Raw genomic sequence first — 18,893 nt, 5'->3', positions numbered from 1 at the left:
TCACTTTAATTGGCAGTTGATGCAAGCAAGAGATCCCTGCTAAAACTGGGATTGCTTCCATGAGCATTTCTCTACCTGAGCAAGAGCCACACAATTAGGCTTCAGGGAGGAGACACCACTCCCCAAGGACAGACATTGGCAGACCCTTTGAACCACTGTCAAGAGAGATGAGGATAAGGTCTCATTTCCCTTGTTTTTTTCCCCGCTTCAAAACAAATGCTTCTCCAAGACAGATAAAGGTCCCTTTATTTTAAGCATGTAAAAATCTCACAGGACTGAAGTAAAACATATGCTTCAATACCTTCAGAATTAGGTCCTTGCCTGTGGCAGAACATGACCATGATTTCAGCATGAATTACAGTAGATAGAAATGATAGTATTTTAGTTCAGTTCACAGTGTCTCTTTCCTTTTTTGAGTAGAGCACTCAGTAGCCCTCTCATTTACCCCCTCATTCCTGTAATCTGTGTGGTTTATCTGGCCTCTCAGGGTGAGCAGGGAGGAGGCTGCAGGCTTTCCTCTGATGATTCTCAGCCAGCATCAACCATCCCCCTCCATAATTCAAGCTCTCTCCAGTCCTTAGGAAAGATGATTAAAACACAGGCCCTGATGAAAGATGACACTAAATTTCACTTCAAATGAGTATTCCCCACTGCTGTGAGGAAGACATGAGCATATGCAAGTGATTCACAACAAATCACTCAAAACCCCTAACAGACTGAACAGATTTTTTTTTTCACTGTGCTTAATGATGTTCACCAGCATGAGAAAATTGACCTTGGTGGCCTGCTGCAATCCCAACATTCCCTGACAGTAGCCCTCTGCACCAGAATTTAGTGACAGGAAAGCACTGCCTCTTCCTCCTACATTTGCTGGCATTAATACTTAGCTGCAGCTGGGGTCAGGGTCCCAGAACATCAAACATTTTGCTGCACATCCCTGCTCCAGTCAGCCTGGGGACAGAGTAGATGTGGGCCAGTTACAATTCCTGTAACTGCAGATTGAGTCAGCAAGAAAGCCAGAGCAGGACCCAGACCATGTAGTTCTCAGTCTCCCTGTCTCCACCTCAACCTCCAAGTGCAGCTTCAGATTAGAGTTCTTCAGCTACAGTTATAGGCAATGCTTTTTACCTCTCAGCAGAATAGTATGGCAGTCTTCTAGCAAAAAGAGACAGGGTCTTCACAAATTCCCAGCATTTCATACTGTAGTAAAAAAAAAAAAAAAAAAAAAAAAAAAAACCCATGGTAATCCAGGAGCCAGATTTCAAGGAAGGGTTACACACAGGGATTCTTGTGGGAGACCACACCTTCACATTTCATGAGATGCATGCTTCTAAAATTCACATCTTTTTCTGTGAATTTTAATTCACAAGATTATATTTCTACTTTGTCAATGAAGAGTTTAAATTATCAGTTACCTAAATCTGATGATAATACTTAAGAAAAAGGCAGTCAAAGGCAATACCTGCCGATTTGAAGCTCCAGCTTCAAACTTGTACCCATGCTGCTGTAAAAGATTACAGTTCACTGACCCAGCCCTGTGAGTTTATGATTTATGCCTTACTGGATGTTCTTGGCTACTCAGATCAGTCAACAAAACCTTTTGGATAATTACTGCCCAACTTATTTTCTTCTAAATGGGTGATTCCGAAGGCATGGTCCAGCCTAGTCCTAGTCTGGCTTTCTCTGACTGAAGCTGGTGGAGAATTCATTCTCCCAGAGAAGTGACAGACAGCTGAGGACCATAAAAGCTTCCACTACTGAGCTTGGAAAACTAAACACAGCTGAAATCAGCAGATGCAGAACAGCATTGCTGTCCTGAGCATATTAGCTCCTGGAACATACTGGTCCCCTGTAAGTACCATAGGATGGCTTGGAGAAGTCTGCCAAGAAAATTGGTCTAAAACCACCCTAAATAAACACCAGTCCTAAAAAGCTTTGAAGATGACACTCACAAATTATCAAGCTGATTTCATAAAGGGCAAAGCAGATTACACCAAAGACTTAAAATAAATTATTCAATCATTTGAATTCAACAAATTTTAGATTAAGCCATTGTGTCATATTCTGGTTCATCTCAGAAATTAACCCTATCCATCAAAAGAGTGGCCTGACAATATTCTGCTTTTGTTTCTTTACTAATGTGATCCCAATATTATACACTGTTATTTTCCAGTAGATATTGTCAATGAGAGAAAAACAAAGCCATTAAAACAATAAAAAGGACATCAAAATCACTCTGTTCAGAATTCCTATTTTTTGAAAACTATTTTCTATTAGAGACTGAATACTGACCATTTCTTCTAATGTTGTGAATTAAAATTTCATTTGACAGTTATTAAAAAGTGGTGCATTGACTGCTTTTTAAATAAGTATAATTTCATCACATTTTGATAGGCTAAATCTATGAATAAATTATCCAAACAATAGTTACCTATCATTGCATCTTTATTACCTTCTCTGTCTGAAGCCTGCTTACTCAGTCTCTACACTGGAGGTTTCAGCAGTGGCAAATGCTCTCATTTTGAGCTTCGGTCTGTTCTAAAACTTTGAACAAAGCAGCCCTTGAGGCCATGTTCTTCTTAAAGACTTTAAAAAGCCCAATGGGCCTTCTAATTTGCTCTGCAACAAGTCATATCCCATGAAGAATCTCACTTCTGTAAAACACAAAAACTGGGCTAGATTAAAGAAAAGGAAAAAAAAAGACCAGGGTCCCCTGCTGCTCTGTCTGGCCAGAATCATGTCTTTTACTGCCCATATCCTCTAAAGAAATGATGCTCTCATGATATATTACCCTAATACATCACCAAGTGACAGTTTTCTCATGATACTGTATCCTTAAAGATGTGATGCATGCCAGAAGCAGCAACAGGGGATCTCATCTGGGGGAGAGAAAGGGGATGGTATTTTTATTTTCTTTCAAATGTTTAAGCTTCACTTTGGGGCTTTTTAATGTTATTTTGAGAGGAAAATCCCTGTCAATCACAGCTTCATAATCCAGAGGACTCCTAGAAGTTTTGCAGTGCAGCTTTTAAACCAGAAAGCATCAAAAAGCAGTCTCTTCATTTAATTGAAGCAAGTTTTGAAATAGGACCAAAACGCTTGAGGAACAACAACCAAATAAAAATAGTAGTCCAAAAGAAAGAAGCAACAAGAGTCTGTTTTCTATTATGAAATTATTTAGGCAAAAGGCTTCCAGGCACTGCTGTTTTAATGAACTTGCAAGGAGACTGAGCACTGACCCTGAATTTGTGTTCTTACGTGATCTTGCCTGTGCTACACAGTGGCTTTAGAAAATAAAAAAAGTTCATACACAGCAGTTTGTAGAAAGAAGACGCAGCCTTCAACTTGTCAGTCAGTATAGAGAGGAGCAGGAAGAGACAGGGAAAAGGAGCATTTCAGGTAAGATGCCTCAGAGGAGGAAAAAAGCTTTCAGGGTCTTTTAATGCTGCCTTCAAGTCGAAAAGGCTCACTCCTTTTGCTGCAACTGCTGCTTGGCTGCTAGTAAAATCTTACAGGGGCCATGATAATCCTGCATCATGGCAACTCATGGCAGGCATCACCCTCAAGCTATCTTCATCCAGCTGCTGCCAACAAAGAAAGGAGCAAGGTCACAGGAGAATTAGTCAGAAAAGTTTATGACACAATGATGTTTAATTTGACACATTTCACTTCTGTGTGTTTCTACTTCATATCTACTGAAACTTCTTTGCTTCTGTCAGATGCAGAGAAGAAAGGTAGAATAAGCTTTCCTTTGTTGTGATTAATCACACTGCCAAATTAAGTAAGGTTGTGACTTTCAAAACTTCAGCCAATGCTGTAGCTAATAGGAGAAAAAGCATATTTTGGCTTGCAGACTAAGCAAAAGCGATATGGAAGTCATTGAGAAGACACTAAAAGCCAAAGCTGTCAATGTCACTTTCACAGTCCTTGAGCTCTGACCATATTTTGTGGCCTGGCCATGGCTGCTTTTGGGTGATCACTTAGCCACATAACAATACCACTGTAGTCAATGAAACCACCCATGAGAACTCAGACCTTGAGTCAAGCCCTTCAGTGCAGACACATGCACAATGCCCTATACTCCATTAATTAAACACTTATTTTTAAATGCTGCTCTGGAAAAACTTTATTGTCCAAAATAAGAAACTCGTCTTGCACAACCACTTTTCTCTTGAAAAATCCAGTGGTTAAAACATGTTTTTGCATAATTGTAGCCCTGCAGGGACAGTTCTCACTTCTGAAAAGCAAATTCCCTTCTTTCAGTTTTGCACATGTACAAACAAACAGGTTCTGGTATGTCCAAAGCTTGGAAGTCTCAACTATAATAATACATTGAATAGAAGTCATACAAGTATGTTTTTTTCCTCAGCCTGTGTTCCCTTTTCTCCTTCCTTTCCCCTGCCCCACTTGCACTGTGGGAAGTAAAAAAAATACCTGTTTCTGACAAGTAAATGGAGCTGACATTGGAGCAAAGCTTGAAGGTGAACAGGGTATGCACAAGTCATTTGTCATTTTGACAAAGTGAGATTTGGTCACCAGTGGGACACTTGAAAGACATCTGAACAGTTGGCCTTGACCACCAGCATTTCTAACAGCTTATAAAGGGACCCACAGGACCAAAAACACAGTCTGCTTTTGGAAGTCACTCCTGCAGTGGTACCTCTTGATAGATGTAAAGGCAGTGTGATACATCAGGTGCCATTAAGATCTTTGCTAGCAAGTTCTATTTACATAAGTATGGAGTGCAGATAGCATCTTGTTAACCCAATTAATGAGACTCAAATGTCAGGAAACAGATTATGCCTGGCTCAAAGTCCACAGGGCTCTGAAGGCAGACTGACATGATTTCATTATGTGGGACAGCACTGTTCTCTTTGAGCAAGAACTCAGGCAGCATTTCTTCTACCTGGGCAGCTAGGGGAGGCAGAAAGATGATCTGAAATCCAGAAGTTGCACACCTTTAGTGCAAGAAGGGCTCTTTATGATGAGACACTTGTGTGAAACAGAAAACCTGCAGCTGAATTGAGGAAAACTACAAAAGTATCCATTTGAGGACTTGAAGACTTAACTTTTTTTTTAATTGTACCTTCTTCTGCAATTAGAGAAAGTCCTTGTTGCCAAGTCACAGCCAGGTCTGGATTAGAAGAGAACAGGCTGTTTCTTCCAGCCTGTCCACTCTGCGTTTCACATGGGCAAATGAATGGGCACTTCTCTACCCTAAAGAAGAGAGGGAAATTTCCTGACGAGATCACTAATCTCTTCATCAGTGCCTCTTGACAAACTGCTTTATACAATAAACTGCTGTTCTCCCTCAACCCACAGCTATTAAGTTCTATGATATTGAAGCAGATGCTCCTGTCACCCAGGTCAGAGCAGTGAACCCTGAATGGCACGGCATGAGGTTCTTGGCCCTGAAACAGAGGGGCTTTTAGGGAAAGGCCTTGTACTCAGCAACTTCTGTCAGCTCTCTGCTCTAAGAAATTCCTATTCAGAGCTGTCTTCTCAATGGACGAGACAAGACAGAAAGAATGGGCTGCCTGGGTCAGCAGCCCAACCTCAGCACCTCTCAGTGGATTAACCCAAATCCTCTGATGGGAGCAGAACCCTGTGGTCACAGACACAAGCTGTCTACAAACACACAGGAGTCATATTAATTCTCCAGAAGATGCTTCAAATCCTTCTAAGCCTCTGGTTCCAGAGCCATGCATAGTTTTCCTGAAGTCACATCACATACACATCCAGTCCCCCAGCAGTTTTTGTGCCCACTGAACAGGCTTGGAGCTGTCTACTCATGCCTCCAAATAGATGCCTTCCAGAGAAACTCCCTTTTCTAGTACATTATTTTCTTCCTTTTTCCCTTTTTTGGCTCCCACATTTGTATGTTTCTGTATGTGGACTGCTTTAATTATTTCAAAAAACCCCAATGATATCAAAGATATTCCTTTTATACTAAAATGATTATACAGAGTTTTGGGCAGCAAATATGTACACTTCAGATACAACAAATGCACTAAACCATTAAACCTGTGCACTGCCATATACAGAAAAAAATATTCTCTGACACAAGCAAACAATCAACAGCCCCCCCGAAGTAGGAGAACCTTCTGGTTAGCCTTCAGTTAACAGCCTTTTCTCAAAGCCAGCCACTCTGCCTGGCTCCCTCCTGCCCCAGTGGTTTCTAGGTGACACAACCTTGAGATGTTTCACTAACAGTCACAAACAGATCATAATCATTATGTTGCCCTAGAGTCATTTATGAGCTCTTTTCCATCTCTCCCAAACCATACCTCAACTGTATATTCAGACATAAAATAGAACAAGGAGACAATTTCAGGGCAATCAAGGTCTGTTATTCTTCACCCACTAATAAATCCTAAGACAAAACAGAAAAAAAAATGCAAATGCATTTGTGACTCTAGCTGGCCATCAGATAGCTGGCCATTCTGATAATTCCCAGCTTTGGGGAAACTCCCATTTCCTACTGAAGCCACTTAATATAACTGAACATAAACATGTCAGGAGAAGGTAAAAAACAAAACAAACCCCAAACAAGTAAACACCGTCCAAAACACATAGACTTTTAGCCTATGAGCTGTCAGAAATGTGATATTCCTGGCCAGGGCTATGCTACATATTTGCTTGCATACCCCTGGTTATGGAAGAATGCAAGGTGCTGCTGCCACGCCTCAAGCAAGATTTAGCCATGAAAGAGGATTTGAGCCATACCCTTATGGAGAAAGGGGCAGCTGATCCTGCAGCCAACAGAGAAGCCTGGGGTTACACTAAGCATGCCTGAGCTGAGCAGGGCTGAGCTGTACCTGGTTTTCAGTGTGAGGCAGAAATGGTCTTACAGGAAGTTTCAATACCACATGCTGAGGTTTACACATACTTTATGCTGCATTGCTACCAGCAACCAACTGCCAATGCCTTGTGTGAACTAGACTAACTCTGGAGCAAAATTAGCAGAACACTGAGGCAGAGTTAAAGATGGCCTCACTCAACATCTAATACTGAAGCTTTGTGCAAAGGTTTACTTGAAACCAGGACTCAAAAAAATTGCGACTGAAATTTGTCTGGGAAAATATCAGGTCTTTGGCATCATTTTTTGTACATGGCATTTTATCACATCCCCATCCTTAGTATTCACAACAATAAATATATCTCAACTCTAATGCTGTTTGACAGTGCTGCCTTTTCCCATAGCACTTCTCGGCACACACATACAATGCTTCCCTCTCTGAAAAATCTGGGATACAATACAGAAAATTAAAACTATAGCCAGGAGGTTGATGTGTAGAATGGATGACAAAACAAGTTAAAAGGATGCAAATCATAGACCATGCATGAAGACAAGTTATTTTCCGAGCAAGGTGGTGATAAACACAAGTAGGTGGTCCTACTTTAACTTTGTCCAGGTTATGGACAACTATCTAGAGCAAGTGGATTCTAGACATGAGGAAAATGGGAGGGGGAAAAAAAAAAAAAAAGCCAAGAAAAAAAGTCAAACAACTAAATGGACAGACAGACAATAACCATGAAATTCAGGTGTCAGGACACAAGATCAGCTTCTGGGAATTCAAGGGATGAGATCCATGCTGTACTTGGACCCAGAGCTCAGCACTTCATTCAGTTGGATGCAAAGCGCTGCACAGAGCTTGATTGGCCAAACAGTCAGACTAGGAATGTTTTAGCTGCAGTTTAATGCATAAGATGAAGAGGCCAAGAGGCCTCAGAGGATGTAATCACACCAGTTATTATGCACACTATAAGCAAGTACCAGTATGATAGTCATTTTAATAGTAGTAATACAAGTAAAAGCTTTTGTATTTTTTTCTTCACAATGACCTTTTTATTTGACCATAAGCTCAATATAAAGAGGCTGTATTTTTATTTGATTTTGTTGTTGTTGTTTAATATTTTTCTTCCCTCAAAATTTTCTATGAAAACATGATGGGGAAATAAAAGCAGATATTTGGTGGGGAGAAGTATCTATTTTTATACAGCAGCACAAAGCAGAGCCGCAGAAGTACTGACACTGTGAGCCATTCACTTACAGAACCATAATTCTTAAAAGGACCATGAACAACCCAATGGAAGAAACCTGAAAGCTAATAAAAACTATATACAGGTACTGTATGCTTTTAAAATGTCATTTTGATATTGGACCAGCTCTTTAATAATGTTTTCTTATTGGCAATAAAAATATGTGTTACCTTAGACTGATCCATTTTGTGCTTATTGTAGATGCATTCCAATGAAATTTGAAAGTTATATTGCATTTTTCCATTTAGTTTACAGCATTTTTGTGCCCTTCACACTTTTCCATGCATAATTTATATATATTCTTTTGTATTTGAGCTATCTGATCCTTTAATTACACCAAAGAGAATCTCCTTTTCATACAGGATGGATTGGATCTTCATCACTGTTACAGTGACATATCACCTGCTCTCTTCCAGGAGGGTTTTGCCAACCTGTAATCACTTCAGCACTGTGTGGATATGTGTATATGCTCAGCGCAGCTATATGTTAGAAATGTGCTAGTAGTGAACTCTTCACTATCCCATGTGATCTAAGAAAAACATGAAATAGCCTCTTCCAGCATGCTGATTTCCAGAAAGGCTTCATCATAAGCTGTTACACATGACTATGGACATATCCCCAAAATAATTGTCCCCAAAATAATTGACAAAGCAGAGTGATCTGAAGGCCAACATACCTGTGCAGGGATGTGCCACAGACTGAGGCAGCTCTTGGATATGAAGTGCAGAATGTCATCATGAATAGGTCTATGAATGGCACAGACACAACAAACAATGCTGTACAATCAATGCTCATTCCCCAGAGGAGGAAATCAGATGAGATGTTGCATGTGGTACTATTTGACCAGGTGAGCATACTCTGAACTTGAACATTCCTCAAAACTGCTGATGGGAACTTTAAGGATCAAGCCAGGGTAAGCATCATCTACCACAGATAATCTGTCAGGCAGGTGGAAGTCTTGTTTCACAGGTGTTTTACATGAATTATTAACAAGTACAGCTGAACCTACATCATCCTCCAGAAGAGCCTACCAAAGCAACCCCAATTCACCTCTGAGTCTTGATCCAAGTCCTCTCTTGCAAAACCTCCTTCATATATACATATTCATACATACATTTCTTTAGTTTTTGTGACAAAGCACACGTGGGAACACCCTGCTGCACCAGACATGGTGTTATGTCTGGTTTTTGTTTTCAGGATTTGTTTTTTGGGGTGGGGGGAGTTAGGTTTTCTTCATTTAAGAGCTGGCATATACATCTGTAATTGGGAGAAAAAACTAATAAAACTTTCATCATGTTGAAGCATGTTTGCATTTCAGGAACCCTTCATTCACCGATCAAAAAAGCATTCCCTTTTGGAGTAATATGGGGGTGAAAACTATCAGTATGCTACTGTATCACAGGCGTTTTTGTCTCTGTTTATTATTTCTGAGAGTGAAGAGAAAGCTGATTGTATTATACTGTAATAAAGATCAAGAATATTTAAATTGAAAGAAGATGCAGTCTTGGTAGACTCTGTAGCTGATATATGTAAACTATTGAAATTAAATAAAATAGGTATGAAAGAATTGTTTGATGATTTTTTTGTTTGGTTTTTAATATGCACTACTCCACTAAAAGTCATCTGGGCCACATTATACCTTGAAGCAACAATTGAATCCTCATGTACTAAAGCACTGCCATCTTCACTGAAACATGTGTCAAACACTTGCTCTCAGGCTAGCTACATGCTTTTAACTTGTGCACTGTGCCTCAGAAATCAGCTATGCTATAGGTAAAGAGCCCCCACACATCTAGTAGGTGTTTTGCTTTAGTCTGCAATGAGGACATGGTTTTTAGGACTAGGCTTCTTTTTGGCTGGGGATGCAAGTGTGCAGGGGGGAACAAATGTTGGAATTATTTCTTTCATTTTTTTGTTTGCTTGCACTTGGTTTCACCAATTTATTAGTTCAAGCTAGGTAGAACACTAAGACTTATAATGACAAATTTAACATAAATTTTTATAAGCAAGGGTTAAATTCTATGCTGCTCATTTGGATTTAGAAGTAAAAATTTAAACTACAGAATGATGTTTCACAATGAATAAAACTTATGGCAATTGAAGCTCTGATTTCTAATTTCCTGAGCTCCTGTCTCCAAACTTTTCTCAGATTTCCAACACTTGGTTATTCTTTCTGGCTCACATTTATTCCCTTCTGGTCTGGATTTAGGTGATAAAATGTTGAGACATATGATAACCACTCCTAAAGTGCAATTGGCAAATTTGAGGCACAAGCATGAGGGAAGTGGGGAGGAGAAAAGGTGGGCGAAATGGTTCTGGTTTAGATGTGGTTTGTCAAGATCACTACTGGCTTTTATCAGCTATTTCTTGACACAACTCACTTTGTTCTAAACTCTGTTGGGGGAAAAAAAAATGATAATAAAATATTTTTCTCCCCACAAAAACCATACAAAAACTCAAATCAGTCATTCTCTTCAAAAAAATTCTAAAAGCCCTTGCAATGTCAAGGACAATATTAGCTGAGGTACACTTATCTATTTCCTTGCAGTTCCTCATTTCTACCCTGTCCCTTTCAGCTGGCATTTTTAGTATGTTCCTTTTGAAACTACATACACCATTGGCCAATGGATACATTATTCTTGGATCCCTGCTTGCTTCTGGCAAGGTATTCAAGGTCCATGGAGATGATGACAAATGAGCATGAAATGACATGGCTCTCCACACCACCACTGGCATCACAGCTTGTCATTGTTGTCACTGCTGAGCTCATCTCACCTTCAAAAAACTCAGCACTCAGAATTTTAACTCAGGCTATGTTAATTCTGTGGTCTTTTTACATTCTCACCCTATAATTATGCATAGGTTCTCATTTCACCTATTTCCAACTGACTGCAGCATTTTTATGTCTTTTCCACGTGTGTGTTGAAGCACATATTTCTTGAAAGCAAATGCCATAATATCAGTTGTGAGTCTACTTCTATTTTGAGTGTTAGATACCTTCCAGCCAAAAAGCTGTACCAACAAAAACTCTGCTGAATTTGATCATTTACTGTACTTGTACCAGAGCTAAACTTAAATAGTCCATGCCTGTTTTAAACGCTGAAACTCAAATAAAAGAAATCTAATCAAAAATTCTCTTAATAGTCTGTTAATAGCATTTTTCCCCTAACATTTCAAAATCCTCAATATACAAAACGTCCCAAACTTACCTAAATATTCTAGGCTTTCATATTTATGAAGTCCTGTTTGGTTCTACTAACAGTAATTGACTTGTGCCTCCACTACCTTCAGCCCAAAACTTTCACATATAAAAGAAAGATCTGAAATTGTGATACACAACACAATATAATGTTTGGACTCCTTAAACTGCACAAGATGTGCAAAGTGCTCCTATGCACTTTGATTAAAATCATTAAAAAAAAAAAAAAAAAAAAACAGCAGTTTTGGGAGGTTAATTTTAGAAGATAATTTTTGCATTAGGTAGTGGAGCTATAATCGCTTGCAGGCTTAAAGCATTTAATAACTGGAATCAATTGCTCAAAGTGAATCAATATAAGTCCATTATGAATACCATCAAGATTATGTATTTTTGCCTATAATCATCATTACCAATTCAGACTAGTTCCCTAAAACACAGATTTTTTTTTTCACTCATCTTCATAACCCACAGTTTCACTACTTTGATTTCAGAAGCCAAGAAGTCTCAAGACATTTTTACTGTTTACCATTAAGCATGACATAATGTCATAATCATATGTTCTCTAACTTTTTTTGTACTGTCAGGGGCCATACCATTATCTGAAATAATAGTTTCCCTTTGTTTGACAATTTTTCTTCATAGGGTTGGTTAACTTACTGCCCATCACATCCAGTATTTCCTTTCAGATACAGAAAGGATACACAATCTGATACAGAACTTGCTGGAGCTGGGAGCATTTCCCATCCTTTCAACAGAAAAGTCTTTAGCTATAAACACAGTTGCAATGGGATGCTCAGCCATGGCACAATCAGCAAAACAATTTTCCAGTGCAACTTCTGTGTATCTCTTTTACCCATCAGCTCTAAGTACTTTTTCCTATCTGTGTTTAATGACATATAATGTGAATGCATTTGAAAGCAGGTGCTTTCAGTTGCCTTCAGCCTTCTTTGCCCTTTTCCAGTATCTCAAAATCCTATGGAAAATAAGGTATGATGTTATATTTCCAGAGGCAGTTCATCTCCTCTGAGGAGATGCAGAGCCACGAGACATTCTGAGTGGAAATGGGCAGAACACCAGAGCACTCTGGCTCTAACAGAGTGCAGATAGCAATAGCAAGTCATAAAGCATACTTCCCCAAACCTCTGCATCATGAACATAGTTTTAATTTGTCTTTTGCCCATCCACGCCTCAGAAGCAGCTCAGGAGAGCAGACACACCAAAAATTTGGCATCTGTGCAGCCTGCCTGTTGTCAGAGAGACAGAAAAGAAAATAAGTGTGTTCACATTGTGACTGTGTCACCCACATCCACTTGTAAAGTGGAAATGCCTGAAATAAAAAGTGATGTCTTTGTAGTCGACTCATTAGACCAGGAGTTAGGAGACCTGAGCTTTCATCAGTCCTACAAGAAATTCCTTGTGGATAAACCACATTCTGTTCTTTGACTTTGATGTTTTTCTCTAAAAGGACAAAAACAAAATGGCCATTTGTTGCAGTCAGCTGTAATTAATGACAAGTTCTTTGGAGATCAATTTCATTCATGTTTGCGCCATTGCTGAAGTGTGGTAATTGTAAAAGCTCACATTGAAATTCTTGTCTTAGAGATATAAAAAATGACAATTTTTATGGCATTATTAAGACCATTCAGTAGAGACATATAAATTATGAATTTGGGAAATTGAGATTTTACCCATAGAGGCTTATTTAGCTGGCAGTTCTTGCATGCAGAGCATTACAGTGTTTATGTACACACACCTACAGACCGTTACTCTGATCTGTTTCCTTTTACTAATGGCAAGCATCAGAGCTGTTCATGCACTCCAACACATTTCATTTTGACAAGCAGGGACATCCAAAGCAGAGTTATTTCACTATGGGTACAGTGCCTTTTTATTAGAAAGCATTACCAATAGTTTAGAAGTGAATGGCTTATCATATACCATATATGAAACCTTCAGCTCATGACCCTTGATGTGAACTCCTGTATCACCTCAACTTCTCTTTCCACATGTTAGAACAAGTGCTCAAGAATGAGCAAATATGGTTTGATAGCTAGACTTGTCTATTTCTAGGACATCCCCACTAACACCTCTCTTGTATTCAAGGTTCAAGGGTTTGAGTTAAAATTCTAAAACAAAAGCTAGAAGCTTCCACCAAAGCAGTGTCTACAGACAGCAGTCCATGCTCTATTTGCATTGCTTCTACTCATGTTCCTACCATGAAGATCAGCCCACCCTGTCTCTGCTAATCAATGAGAAAAGACAACTTTTGGTTTTGGTCTTCCTGCCAAGACTTCCCAGTGGTGTAAAAAGAATTGATTTTGTAATTGCTCTTTGCAGTCTTCATTTCATTATTGCAACTTACTCATAATCCATCAGCTTTCAATGTCTATCACATTTGTTCCTAAAGCACTATCTGTTGCTTTATTCTCCAAAATGATTTAGCCTGTTGAGAGAAACCCAGAGATCATTTTGCTTATGCTGCCTCTCATTCCCTCTTGCTAGGATGCATCCACATGCTCCACAGGACAGCCTGCAAAGTTCTGTCAAACACTTGATGATACAGCTCCTGCATTTCAGTTCTGTGTCATCTAATTTGTAGGATGGGGAAAGTCCTGGAAGGGAGTTAATAGAACCATAGAATGGTTTGGTTTAGAGGGATCCCAGAGAACATTTAGTTCCAAACCCCTCACCATGGACAGCTAGGCCACCCACTAGATCTGGGTGTTCAGGACCCCTATCCCTGGCTTGGGACACTGCCAGACATGAGATATCCCAAGTTATTTAGATATTCTTCTTCATCCCAGATCTGTTCAGATTTCCACAACTTGTGTTGTTATTTATGGCAGCCTGTGGTCACAGAAATGCATCACCACTAAGGAATATATGCCATAATCCAATCTGCAATTTCAGTGACTCACTTTACTGGTGTTTTGAATATAGGTTCCCTATGTTGAATTTTCTACCCTCTCTTAAATAGCAATTGCTTCCTTTCTTTAACAGCTGATCAAGCACTCCTTTTAATTGCTCACTTCTTACAGTATGAACATCCATCAGGTTTTCCCTTGAAGAGTATGATCACTCTTCCAGACAGTTCCTCACTGAATTGTTATTAAACAATCATTATTTCTAGCTGAATGTAAGCAATCTGGTTTTCTCTTCCCTCCTAGTCACAAATCACCCCATTGTTTCTTTCATTTTGTCTCTCCCCAGACTTCTCAAAATTGATCTTTTCCCTTGTGGCAGGCCTGAACAAAGATTTCAGAAATGGGCAGTCCAATAAGCCAATGCTTTGGACATTGCATAGTATCTCCAGATTGGTTTCCTTCTCCTCTACTAAGTCTCTCAGCTTCCAACTAAAGAAAGGGAGATCGCATTTATCCTTCAACAGAAATAAAGCAGTGTAGCTAGGGCAGGTAACTGCAGTAACTCACCAGGCATCTGTATGCTTAATAAAACATAGTGTTCTCCTGGCACAGATGGGATCCAAATGCCCTCAGCTGCCATTTTACTAAAGTAAGCCCTGCAAACCACAGGGATTTAGGGTTCTTACATCCATTACTTTTTGCAGTTCTTTGTGCTTGCACACTAAAAGGGTGCTCATTGATTTAATAAAGCCAAGGTCTGAAGTGATCTATAAATGCAAGTGTTTTACCTTCATGCATTATTGCCCTGATGCCCAAGACTGAACTTCTGCTCTTTCACAGATAAATTGCTTCCTCGCTGGTTAGCACCAGCTCCCATTAGCAAAAGTGGTGGCAGACATATTTGGGAAGGTGATCCATGATAAAACACAGCTTTGTCTGTCTTTTTGTTTTCCCTTTGATTTCTTTACTTGCCATATCCAATGCTCCTCTTTTCCCTATCTGACTCTGCTCAGAAGAAATCAATAATATATTCTTTATCAATATTATCTGAAAGGTTATCAGTAAATCTCACTTAAAATCTACTGAACCCAGCACAGTGACAGATATCAACCTCAAGGGGCTCAAGATAATCTTGGTCCTACAGGTGCCAAAATTGCCTTCTAAAATGCAGCCAGAAACAATTCTCTATGTTTTTAATGGACTTACAATAATAATAGCAATAATATTAGGGGGACAGGGTGTGTTGATATTTCAATCCTAAAGTAGAACACATTTACAGCTACTCTGTAAATTCCAAAATGTAAAACATAGGGCTTTTTAGCCTGTACTTTTCTTTGCACTCAACAGAAAATTAAGGTTTATGGCTTTTATTTTAAACTATCATAGGAAGTTTTATTTAGAATGACTGTTTTACAATAACTCCTAAGCCTTGGCTTGTCCAACTGAACTGCTCCCAAAAATGCTTAACTTTTAAACAGAACAACAAGGAAGCAGAATGTTTCCCCCCAAAATGTGTATCAGCTAGCAACACTATTAACCCCTGAATTCTCAGCACAGCAGGCAAAGCAGTCTGATGAAAGCATCACTTACGCTTTCACGGTCATGTTATTACAGCTCATAGAACCACTGCCTTCACCTTGCACCCTTGTGGAGTTCCTCACTGACTGGGATTGAGACATGGAGCACATGGGAGCCCAAAGCAGCACCTTTTCCACAACTTACCTTTCCTTCTTTTTGCTGAGCTACAAGCAAAGACTTCTGGGTGCACCCCCAACTCTGTGGAAGTTCTTCCCACAAATTCACATGGTAAACATGGTTTCACTATGTCCTGAAATAAAGTCATGTACAGCTTTGTGTCCGGGCTTTAAAGTCAAAGAAATGATTGCCAGATCATGTATTGGGTTACTTTCCATTAACTCAGCTCTGAGATAACCTTGTGTTACATAAAGGCAACAGTCACCCAAGATTTGATTATGTGAAACATTCCCCACTCTGTGCAGTTACATTTAGTATGTCTGAATGTTCTTACTAGCTGAAATACTCACTTACCAGGCAAATGCACATTATACAAGGGTTGTCTGTGATAAAAGGTATCTGCAGAATTTCCCCTTCATTTTCACATTTTGCAACTGATCCTGAAATAGAAATAAAATTTTTAAAATACTAGCATATTTCATTTCACCCTGACACTTTTGAAAACTATCCTCATCACTCTCACGTTTAACCCTTGCTCTATTCCTAGCCCTAGATTTTAAACCCTGCCTTAATTTGCCCAATTTAATCAGTCAAGTATGTTTAGCGTTTCTGCAAGATTCTAAAGAAAACAGGGAAATGAGTGGCCTTTTATTGCAGCACAAACCTAGACTTTCTTTGTGCCCAGTTATAGCAAAGAAGGACGTTTTTTCTTCTCTCAGATGACGTGTGGAGAATAACGAGCACTCCATGCAAAGCAGGATACATTTATAAGGATAGATCCAGAGCTCACCGAAATCAGCAGAAAGCTGTCCATTTCACTTTGAGGACTTGGACCAGCAAAAGCCCTAAACCAAGCATCCTTTTAAAAGCAATCACTTGGCAATTGAGTCAAAAATTAGCAGGCTGACTGTCAAATAGAATCAAATTAAGAAGCCCTTTACGGCGCTAGTGCTGATTCGCCGGTATTCTGTCATGCTGGAATCACTCCTCAAAGTCTAATAATGGCTCCTTCCTTGCACTAGAATTCGATTCTGCATTTCCCTCCATGCCCCAGATCTCAGGAAAATAAAACCCTCGAGGGGAAACACTGAGAATGAGGACGGGGAGCAAAAGAACAAGAAAACCTGTTTTGGAGGAGAGAGGCAAGATTACTGCGCTCACCTGCCCCGAACCACGCGGTAACACCTCGGACCGCCCTTCCCGCGCAATGCACCCGCGCAGGTGGGCCCCGAGCAGCCCGCGACCCGCCGTACCTGTGAGCAGGGAGGAGGCCGGCGCCCCGGGCAAGCACAGGACGCCCAGCAGGACGGCAGCGGAGGCCGGGGAGAGGCGCGGGGCCGCCGGCCAGCCCCCGCCGAGCGGCGGCATCGTCCCGGGGGTGCCGCTGCCCACCCGCCGGCTGTGGGTCAGCGTCCGGGACGCGCCGTCGGGTGGCGGAGCCCGCCCACCCCCGGCACGCCCTCCCCAGCACCGACCCCCGGCGCCGGGCAGCGGCGGGGGGGTGGGGAGCACAATAGGAGACCGCGGCCCGCCGGGGAGTCCCACCCCACGGCGGCACCAGGGGACTGTGGGTGCGGGGAAAGCAGCTGTCAGCGCCTGCCCCTCGGCCCAGCACCCCCTCTTTCCATCACCCCCCTCCCTTGTCCGCATCCCTTCTTATACCTTCCTCTCCCCATAGTCCCTCCTCCGGCAACCCCCGGCCCCCATGCCTCCCTCCCCTCCGGCGCACACACGCACAGACAGACTGCCAGCCCCAGACCCCGTTTCCCTGCCGGGAGATGCCCGGCCACTCCCTCCCTGGCCTCGCTGAGCACCTCCCGGCCCGGCAGCGGCGTCGGGGGGCTGCGCCCGCGGCCGCTCGGCGGGAGGGGCCGGGGGAGGGAGAAGATCGAGGAGAAAAGGAGGAAAGAAGAGGAGGAAAAGGTAGAAGAGAAGTAGCAGGGGAGGAAACGCGGATCCTCGGACAGGCCCGGGATACCTGAGCAGAGCGCGGCGGCGCCGGCTGCCTTAGGCGGGCTCGTCCCCGGCTTGTGTCAGCGCCTTTCGCGCTGCGGGCAGGTTTTGCCAGCCGCCAACGAGCGGCGAGAGGGAAGGAGGGAAAGAAGGGAGGGAGCGAGGGATCGGAGGCTGTCCGCCGGGAACTCCACGGAGGGGCTTCGCTACCCGGCTGCCCGCCCGCCCGGCCGGGGCTGCCGAGTTCCCCTCGCCTCCCTCTCCCTCCGGACCCGCAGCCGGAGCAGGAATAGGAGCCGGCTGCTCCCCGCGGCCGCTGCCCACTGAAGGGGCTCCCTCCGGCCCTCCGCGCCCGGCTCCGGGGCTGCCTTTCTCCCTAGGGGCGCCCGGGGCTCGGCATAGTCTGGGCTCGGCCGGGGGGCAGCTCCCGGGGCCGCGCTGTCGCTCTCCGAGCCCGGCCCGCCGAGCGGGTCCCCTCGGCCCGTCGCTTCCCGGTGCAGCCTTTTCAGCTCCTCCTTAACACTTGCCATTTGCAGGTCCACGCTTTGCTCAGGTGTAAATGTAGGCGATGTTAGCGGTAGTCATCATCGACACCCAGCTTTTGTGCTCACAAGTAGGCGCGGGGTCTAGATGGGATGACACTCGTGGCGTGTGGCTGGAGACTCATCTGTGACAAATCTTCCAGACCCTGTTCTACAAATCGATTTCTTTCAAACTGTGGTGTTTCGTACGGGGTAATGAACACTCTGAAATAAACTGGTCTGACAACAAGCTGAAAAATGCTTTCATATTTCTCCACGTTCTTATTTTATTTCTTTGGGGGCTGCATGTGAGCTGTGTTTTGCAAAATGCTTACAAGTAGTGGCAAATCAGGTGCATGGCAGGCTGGTGCATACAGGACTGCTTCAAATACATTTTACTTCCCAGCAAGAGGCAAGACAATTTGATTTGCAAGTTCATTTTGCAAGTAAAACCCAAAGACCTCTGAAAGTCTACACCTTTGTTCTAAAAAGCAAGATATGTACACCCCACTTCCAACACAACTTGTCACCTACCTTCAGGGCAGAAAGCAAAATCCTAAAACAGCTGAAATTGCACCTATGGGAGGGAATAGAGAAAACTGATACCAATCACCTTCT

The 18,893-nt window shown here is 42.1% G+C and overlaps 1 protein-coding gene across 2 annotated transcripts in view; it reads right to left on the bottom strand.

Moving 5' to 3' along the window:
* The window catches only part of BMPER (BMP binding endothelial regulator), a 145,065-nt gene extending 127,352 nt beyond the window's left edge, over positions 1 to 17,713 (bottom strand). The window contains exons 1-2 of one of the 2 annotated variants that reach the window (XM_079302622.1): positions 17,055 to 17,713; positions 16,156 to 16,241 (exon numbers count right to left, since the gene is read on the bottom strand). In XM_079302622.1, the coding sequence (XP_079158748.1) occupies positions 16,156 to 16,241; positions 17,055 to 17,451 (483 nt within the window). In that variant the 5' untranslated portion in view covers positions 17,452 to 17,713. The remainder of the gene's footprint in view (positions 1 to 16,155; positions 16,242 to 17,054) is intronic. The other variant, XM_079302621.1, reaches the window with a different exon arrangement.
* Between the last annotated feature and the right edge of the window lie 1,180 nt (positions 17,714 to 18,893).

Source organism: Erithacus rubecula, assembly GCF_903797595.1.
Source record: "Erithacus rubecula genome assembly, chromosome: 3".
NCBI classification, from domain to species: Eukaryota; Metazoa; Chordata; class Aves; order Passeriformes; family Muscicapidae; genus Erithacus; species Erithacus rubecula.
Note: the sequence above shows the minus strand (reverse complement) of the source record. Positions and strands in the feature narration are given on the sequence as shown.